Below are 8,471 nucleotides of genomic sequence, written 5' to 3'. Positions count from 1 at the left end.
CTTAGCTAGAGTCATAGGGAAAAGTGTGTCTACTTCTTCTTCTTCCCAGAAGTTGAAATCCCATATTGACTTTTACACTTTATTGTCTTTTATAACCTACCCCTGAATGTCAGATAATGTCGTTTCTATTGTGGTGCCCTATTAGACAACGCAGCTAAGGATCCCACAGATGGAACCTCTTCATAAAGGAGTGACAATGTTCTGGAAGAGCATATGGGACCAGAAATATTGTTGAGGGCGTTTCTGGAAAATATATTCTACCATGCTCTTTGCCTTGGGAAACTGATAAGCAGCTGCACTCCAGTTAAAGTAACCCAAATTTGTTTCTCATCTCAGTGACTCAGTTGACTACATATCTGGAAACAGCAATCAAATCAGGACTCTCCCACCTGATTTGCCTTAACTTCAGAGGATTATTCACGTCACGGTGAGGAGGCACTATATAACACTGCAGGAAAAAGAAGAGAGCCAACTAACTGGGAAAAAATAATCAGTCGACAGAACGTAACACTGATGTGGTCCTAAATGTATATAGAGCAATTATAAATGGGGGAGGGTAAAAAGAGTTAAAGGGAAGTAAGATTTCTGTACTTCACTTGAACTGCCAAAATGACTACATTAGTAGATTGTGATGTTGTAAATATATAGTGTAATGCCTAGAGCAACGTCTAAACAAGCTATTCAAAAAGAAACATTGAAAAACACTATACATAAATCAAAATGGAATCTTCAAAATGTGCAAGTAACCTGCAGGAGAAAGAAAACAGACAGAGCAAGCAGAAGACAAAAAATAAACAGGCAGACTTAAGCCCTAACGTATCAATAGTTACATTAAATGTGAATGGTTTAAGTACACCAATTAAAGGGCAGAGATTGGCAGAGTAGATTAAAACATGACCCAGCTATAAACTGTCTACAAAAAAACTCAGTTCAAATTGAACATCATAGGCAGATTGAAGGTGAAGGATGGAAAAAATATACATCACGAAGACATGGATAAAAGAAAAACATGTGTCTATCTTAATATTAGATAAAGGTGACTTCAGATCAAAGAAAATTACCACAGAGAAGGATACTATATAATGATAAAAGGATCAATCTACCAAGACAATGTAGCAATCTAAAATGTGCAAAGCACAAACAACAAAGTGGCAAAAAAAAGGTGAAGCACACCCTGATAGAACTAAAAGAAGTAGACAAATCCACAGTTGTAGTTAGAGACTTCAATACACCTCTTTCAAAAATTTATAGAGGGCTTCCCTGGTGGCACAGTGGTTGAGAGTCCACCTGCCGATGCAAAGGACGTGGGTTCGTGCCCCGGTCCGGGAAGATCCCACATGCCGCGGAGCGGCTGGGCCCGTGAGCCGTGGCCGCTAAGCCTGCGCGTCCGGAGCCTGTGCTCCGCAATGGGAGAGGCCACAATAGTGAGAGGCCCGCGTACTGCAAAAAATAATAATAATAATAATTTATAGAACAACTATACAGACAGTCAGCCTGGCTAAAGAAGAATGAAACAAAGTCATCAACCAATAGCATTTCATGAAAATTTATAGAACACTCCACTCAACAACAGAATACACATTCCTTTTGAGCACCCATAGAGCATGCCCCTTTTAGCAGGGTTAGGCTTTTTCTACTTGGGAATTTCTGGTTTAGCTGGTCAGATGCTGTTTTCTCCCTGGTACTTCCAGCCTCCCCTTCAGTCGTTACTGATAGTTTATAGTTTCTGGATCTGTACCTCCCAGACCACAAGAGAGTTTCCAGGGTCTTCATACACTTGGTCTCATGATTGGAAGTAAAAATAGCTCAATACAAATTTACAAGACCTTTTTTTTTTTTTAATTAATTTTTTTTTTGGGGGGGGTACGCGGGCCTCTCACTGTTGCGGCTTCTCCCGCTGCGGAGCACAGGCTCCGGACGCGCAAGCTCAGCCGCCATGGCTCACAGGCCCAGCCGCTCCGCGGCATATGGGATCTTCCCGGACTGGGGCACGAACCCGTGTCCTCTGCATTGGCAGGCAGACTCTCAACCACTGCACCACCAGGGAAGCCCTACATGACCTTTTCTTCAATTCTACTTGTGTCCTCTCAGAACACTCTATCCTCGTTTTCTCCCTTCCTTTCTTTCACACTGAGGCACTTTTACATTGCCATATGTCTTGCCTCTTATCACACCGTCTCCTCATCACATAACTTGTGTTATGGAACAAGGTGAGTTTTTTGTTTGCTTGTTTGTTTGGTTTGGTTTGGGTTTTTTTGCCCAACTAATTTTTGGATACCAGTTTCCCCTCTGCTAAACATGTAACTGGGGCAAACTGCTCAAATTCCCTAAGCCTTGTCATTTATAACATGGGAATAATGGTGACTCTTGTTAGGATTAACTGAGGTAGCCTTAACTCCTTTTCCTTTTGTCCTTCAAACCCTAAAATTCCATGTTTTAATGAATGGTGCTGATTGGGTTGGGTTGGGAGACTGGCCTTAGGGAGGACGTTTACTGGAGATTCTGGAGGTCACCCTGGGGAGATTTCCGGGCAAGGGGACCAGCAAGAACAAGGCTCAGAGTAGCCTCAAGCCTGGTGCTTTTGGAGGCCAAAGAAGAGCATGTTTGATATTTTTCCTTTTATTTTGTACTTAGAACTCAGTGAGGAGGGAGGTAAATAAAGGCAGAGGGGTGAAAAAGATTTGGAAAGAACTAGTGATGGGAGAAAGGACAGGTATAATTCAAGAGAGAGCAAGAAACAGGGAGGGAAAGCAAATCTTCCAAAGCAAAAGAGATCATATATTATGAAAGAAAAGGATTATTTCAGAAAGGTTCATAATCCCGGTTCCTAACACATAGTCTACTTTTATTTTTCTATATCCTATCCTGGCTCTTGAGTGTATGAATTCATTGTCCTACGTAGCTGCAACTGTAGCAAAACAAAGTTTGTGTTTTCTGGCAAGATTAATATGTAAGCCCGATGTCAATCTACCTTTTTAGTCAGAACGCACCCATTTTAGATTATTTTCCACGTTGACTATTGATGACCAAAATAACCAAGTCTAGCTTGTGTCTGTCTTAGTGTCTCATTATTTCGGTCATAGAAATCCTGCAAAATAAATCAATTTAGCATGTGTCTTCTTGATTCTGGTAACGTCTAAGCAGGCCGGAAAAACCACATTTGCTCCCTACCGTAGACAGTGTTAATCCGTCACCTCTCAAATTGCTGCATCCCTTTGGACTGGGTCTCGTAAGCAGAGAGGCCCAGTTAGTTGAGCTAACTAGTGTGTGGCCAGTGGCCGGCACGCGTCTCTTTAGGCCAGCAGGGAGCGCGTGAGCTCCAGGGCACCTGCTCCAGTCGTCAGGGGGCGTGGCTCTGCATCCTTGACGGACAGCTGAGGATGCGGACGAAGATGAGGTAATACAACCACACCAAGGAGAGCGTGCGGATGTGGGCGCGTGTGCGTGCGAGCGTGAGTGTGCAAGACACTAAGTGTCTCGGAGCTCGCTGTACGCACATCGATCACACTGCATTAAAGAGAAAGAAAGAAAAGAAAAAAGAAAATTCCATTTCTGGGAGGGAGACTGCAAAGTTACGGCCGGCGACAGCTGCAGTCCCGGGGCTTTGTCCTGGGGGGTCGCTTTTCCGCGTCTAGGGACCAGAGAAACCCTCCGCAGGCGCGGGTTTGCCCGAGCGCCGGGCTTGGGAGGGGCGACTCATTCTAGAAGCAGCTGAGCGGAGCCACAGGGAGGGGGAGCTCTGTTCCAGGCGGCGACAACTGAACGTGCGGTGAAAGGGTGGGGAGGGAGGGGAGGGGAACTCGGCGTGCCAGTCCGAGCGCGATCGCGCGGCGAGATCCCACCCCGGCGTCTGCAGAGCCCGAGGCGCAACTGGTGCGAGGGCTTGATGCTCGCCTCGCCGTCAACCCCAGCTCGCGGCCGCCGGGGCTCCGGCCGCGCGCCCGCCGGGTGGCTTTGCTAGGCGGGGGCCAGTTTGCAGAGAGCCGGACATTTGCATGAAGCGACTCGACCCCACGGAGCAGCGGCAGCAGCGGCGGACCCGGGCGGCGGCGGCGGCGGCGGCGCGCGGTCGGAGCCCGGCGGCCCTGGTCTCCGGGCCCCGGTGGATGCGCGGCTGGGGGGCGGCCCATGGGCCGGAGCTGAGGCTGCCCGGGGTCTCGGGGCGCGGGGCGGGGGGCGCGGTCGAGGCCCGGAGGCGGCGGCGCAGGAGGAAGCGGAGGAGGGCGGGCGCGCCGGGCCCGGGAGGCAGGCATCGCAGCGCTGCCGCCGCCGCAGCCCCGGGCTCGCCATGCTCCTGGCCTCGGCCGTGGTGGTCTGGGAATGGCTGAACGAGCACGGCCGCTGGCGTCCCTACAGCCCGGCCGTGAGCCACCACATCGAGGCGGTGGTTCGCGCCGGCCCCCGCGCCGGCGGCAGCGTGGTGCTGGGCCAGGTGGACAGCCGTCTCGCGCCCTACATCATCGACCTGCAGTCCATGAACCAGTTTCGCCAGGACACCGGTGAGCCGGCCGCCCCTGCCCCGCCCGCGCCTCCTCCCCTGCCTGCCCTGAGGTCTCCCACGTCGCGAGCCCACCGGGGCCCACCTTTGTCCGCATCTCCATACACTGGTATCACCGAGAGGGGGTCGTGGAGGGGGCGCTTGACGCCCCACGATGCTCTTAAGATACCCCCTGCAATAAACGTCCATGCAAATAGTACCCGTGGTTTGGTTATGCAAACCGAGCTTCAACCTAGCTCCTAAAAACCCCTTTCACGCCCCCCTTTGAAACGCTTGGTGGCTCTTGTAGAATGCCGGGGCTCACCAGCCCACAAGCAATCCCAGCTGATAGGAAAGGCTTGCTGCTCTCATTCCCCACACATCACCTTGGCTCACTGACCCTACCGTGCCTCAGGCACCCTTGGGCCTGCCACATGTTCCCCTGGTCAACCACCTTGCTGCCTCTACCCCTCCGGGGTGGGATGGCTTCCCACAGCTGCATCCCGGGGGGGTGGGGGGGGAGGAAGAAGGGATTCCCGGGAGGCTTTCACTGTGGTCTAGTACGGGCAGGAAGGGGCCTTTCTGGGAACAGAGGTGGACTTGGGGGATTCCAGGGCAGGAAACGCCTGGGTTGCTGTGGCATTGGTGAGTGCCTCTGCTTGGGCACTCCAAGCGTTGAAGCAACAGGCCAGAGCAGATGGAGGGAGGCGGGGGAGGGACACAGCTCCGGAATGCCTGGCTGGGAAGCTGATCGCTTTGTCCTTGGAGGAGAAGAATTCCTAAAAAGAAACTGTCCCCAAGATTCACCCCGTAAAGGTCCCCTATGGGGGACACTAAACTCCTATCTTTTTGTGAGAATCAAGTTGCCACTGTGGCCACCGCAAATCCCACATCCCAGCTGGCCAGCCTTTCCAGGTCAGAGCCAAGAAGAGAGCCTGCAGGCTGGAGGTCAGGGTGGCGGGTCCTTGACGTGAGGGGCAGAGGGGGGGCTGCATCTTTTGCGTGGCCCACGCATGGTGCCCAGGCTTAATTTACCTGGGACAGGTCTGTCTCTCCAGCAGCCTCTTCATGGAGGTGGGCAGTTGTTTTGGGGATTCTGGCTCTGCTCTCCCGAGAGTGTGACCCAGGAGCCTGGAGAGACAGGTGTGGAAGGGAGGGACCGGAGGGGAGGACCGGGTGAGTCCCAGAGGGTCAGAGAACAGCTGTGTGAGCAAAGGCATCTCCGCCTCCTTGGAAAGCCCCCGCATCCTGTGCGCTAATTAGGATTGTCATGGGAAAGGGGTATCTCTCCACCCTCGTGTCCTCATCTTTAGTCATAACTCCTAACAACCTCTTTGCCAAGGACTTTGTAGACACCGACCGACCGGGTGAAGCTTTCTGGGGAAAGGATTCCAGAAGCGTTAGCATCTGGAGGGGCTTAAACCTTGGTGGGAAAGGGAGGGGGTTGGAGCTGAGAGGGACTGGGAGGAAGAGGGAATAAGGAGGAATGTGGGGAGGTCGAGAAAGAGGATTAAGTGTGGCCAAGGGGGAGGGGGGAGAAGGTAACTGTGTACTTTGGACAGAAGTCCGAGAGGGGAGGGTGGAGGCATCAGACTGTGGGGAGGGGGAAGCTAGCCCTGTAGGTGGGGTCAGAGAGTCTGACAGTCAAGACACCTACCTGACAGGGGACTCCAATCCTGCTCAGAATAGATGGGCAGGTGTTAGCTTTTCTATTTCAGACTAAGTCTCAGCAGCGGATGGAGAGACGTCTTGGTGACATAAAGGTCCCAGGCCTTGTCCCACATTTGAGAAGGGGGAAAGTTTCATCGGTGTTTAGGGATGTCTGAGATGGGCGTGGTTCCTAGGAAGGGTCATGGCCTGAAGGGCTCTTACTACAGAAATGAAGTTCTGGAGGAAACTGGATTGAAGGACAGTTGCTACTTCCCCCAGGTCTGACCACCCTTCCCTGAGGACAGGCTGCCCACTGCCTGGTGGTTCACAGTTAAGTCGGAGGCTGGAGCTCCTCAGATTTTAGACCCGACCTGGCCCTGGATCATTTTTCGAACTGCCTCAGGGTGTGTTTTACATTTTTTGTCTGTCTCTGAGGGATTCAGACTGCTTTGGTGTCATCCACTCATTCTACTGGTTCATCGGCCAACGTGGGCTGAGAGCCTCCATCCTCAGCGCCAGGCCCCGCGCTGGGTGCGCTGGGTGAGAAGGCACTGGGCTGAATTCCCAGGACTGCTGGGTCTGTCGGGGAGCTTGTCAAAGCAGAATAGAATCTCTGGGTTTCTGGGCTCACAGCCCCCCTCCTCTGTCTTCTCCATCAACAGACACACAGTTCCTCTCAATATAGCTCATTGATGAAGCCGTGACAGGGTAGGAACTGTAAGCCACCGGCTCCCAGGCAACCTCCGCCAAGCCCTGGCAACGTTTAATTAAATTACCCACCATCCCCAAGCCACAGTTTGAAGCTGGGAACCAGAAACATCCCCATAAACAAAGGAGAGCTGGAAGTCCCCTGCCCAGAGGCGATTCCTCTCTTTTTTTGTTGTTGCCTCCTCTGTGTGGGGACATTTCCTGACATGGGAGCTGTGTTTTTTCAGAAGTTGCCTGCCCTGCTGCCAAGGAAGTCCTCAGACTCTCCACTCCCCTGGGTTCCGACCTCATCCAGTCTGTCTCCAGGGAGATGGCTGGGAGGTTGCAGATACCCCCTGCCCACCTCTGTCTGTCCTGGACCCTTCTCCTTCCCCAGACCGTCTCTGAGTCTGCGCTTATTTGCATTCTATGCTGGTCTCCTCTAGGCATTTGGGGCTAGAGAATGGGGAAGAAGGGAAGAGACAGGGCTAGATAGAGGTGAAGGGGTCTTGGCTGCTTCGAAAAGCCTCTGTTGGGTCCTCTCCACCCACAATCATTCACCTGGACTGGGCTGACCTTCTTCTGTTGTAGGGCAGTGGCTGGAGCTCTGTCCCCTGTAACATCCAACATCCCTGTGCTCTGTATCTTCCAACATACCTGATCATTGCCATTTTCGGGGCCTGGCAGCAGGATGGGGGAGGACCAGGGCTGGCAGTGGGAGACGTGACTCAGGGTCTCATTCCAGCCCCACTGGCTTACTCTGTGGCCTTCAGCAAGTGCCTCGACTGCTCAGGCCTCATTCTCCCTCGTAGAATGAAGAGCAGCCTTAAGGTTCCTTCTGGCTCCTTTCCTCCCATCATGCACATCGGCAGGTGAACTCTGGACTCTGAACTCTGAACTCTTGGACTCTGCGCCAGTGATGATGCTAATTAGAAGTAACATGGTATGAGGGAGGGTTCTTTCCAGCTCAGTTTTCTGTGCAAATTTTACCTCCTTTATGTCTTTAACGCAGTGACAGGAGTCAGATGGAGAGTGATTCAAGGGTTTGATAGAAGCTGATTTTTAGTGCCCCCCCCAACTATACTCCCCACCCTGTGCGAGCACAAGAGTGGTGGGAGCAAATGTCACGACCATGTGATAGCTCCAGTATGAGGGAGGCAGCAAGCACATTGCACACATCATCTGGTTTCATCCTCGGCCGTCTTATGAAGGACCCATTGTTCTCACTTCATAGGAAAGGAAACAAGTTGAAAAAGATGAAGTCGCTCAAAGTTTTACAGCTAGTCCACGGCAGAGCTGAGATTCTGAACCAAGTGCCCATGTCCTCCTTCATTTGGAGGACCACCTACTTCTTGCAGGCACTGTTCCACGCTTGTGGGATATAGCGATAGCAAACCATCCAAGTCTTTGCCCTCATGGAACATTCTAGTGAGGGTGAGGGGTGCTGGTAAGAGAGGCCTGGGATTTCCTGGGTACAGGAGCACAGTGTTGTATGGACGTGGGTGAAATGCCCTGGAGTCCTAGGGTCATGCCTGAAAGGTGTCGTCTCTCATTTCCCAGGAGCCAGAACAACTTGGGTGCTTTGGGATGTACGTGTCTGAGTTGCTGGAAGAAGCTTTTTTCCTCTTTCTTCCTCCTTAGTCTGTGAAAACCGTTA

General features: G+C 52.0%; 1 protein-coding gene across 1 annotated transcript in view; it reads left to right on the top strand.

Annotated features, from left to right (window-relative positions):
- The first annotated feature begins 4,250 nt into the window (after positions 1–4,250).
- Positions 4,251–8,471, top strand: part of DTX4 (deltex E3 ubiquitin ligase 4) — a 34,015-nt gene continuing 29,794 nt past the window's right edge. Inside the window, exon 1 of the mRNA XM_060159084.1 lies at positions 4,251–4,499. Within this exon, the coding sequence (XP_060015067.1) occupies positions 4,289–4,499 (211 nt within the window). The 5' untranslated portion in view covers positions 4,251–4,288. The remainder of the gene's footprint in view (positions 4,500–8,471) is intronic.

This window comes from Lagenorhynchus albirostris, chromosome 9 (assembly GCF_949774975.1).
Source record: "Lagenorhynchus albirostris chromosome 9, mLagAlb1.1, whole genome shotgun sequence".
Lineage (NCBI taxonomy): Eukaryota > Metazoa > Chordata > Mammalia > Artiodactyla > Delphinidae > Lagenorhynchus > Lagenorhynchus albirostris.
Note: the sequence above shows the minus strand (reverse complement) of the source record. Positions and strands in the feature narration are given on the sequence as shown.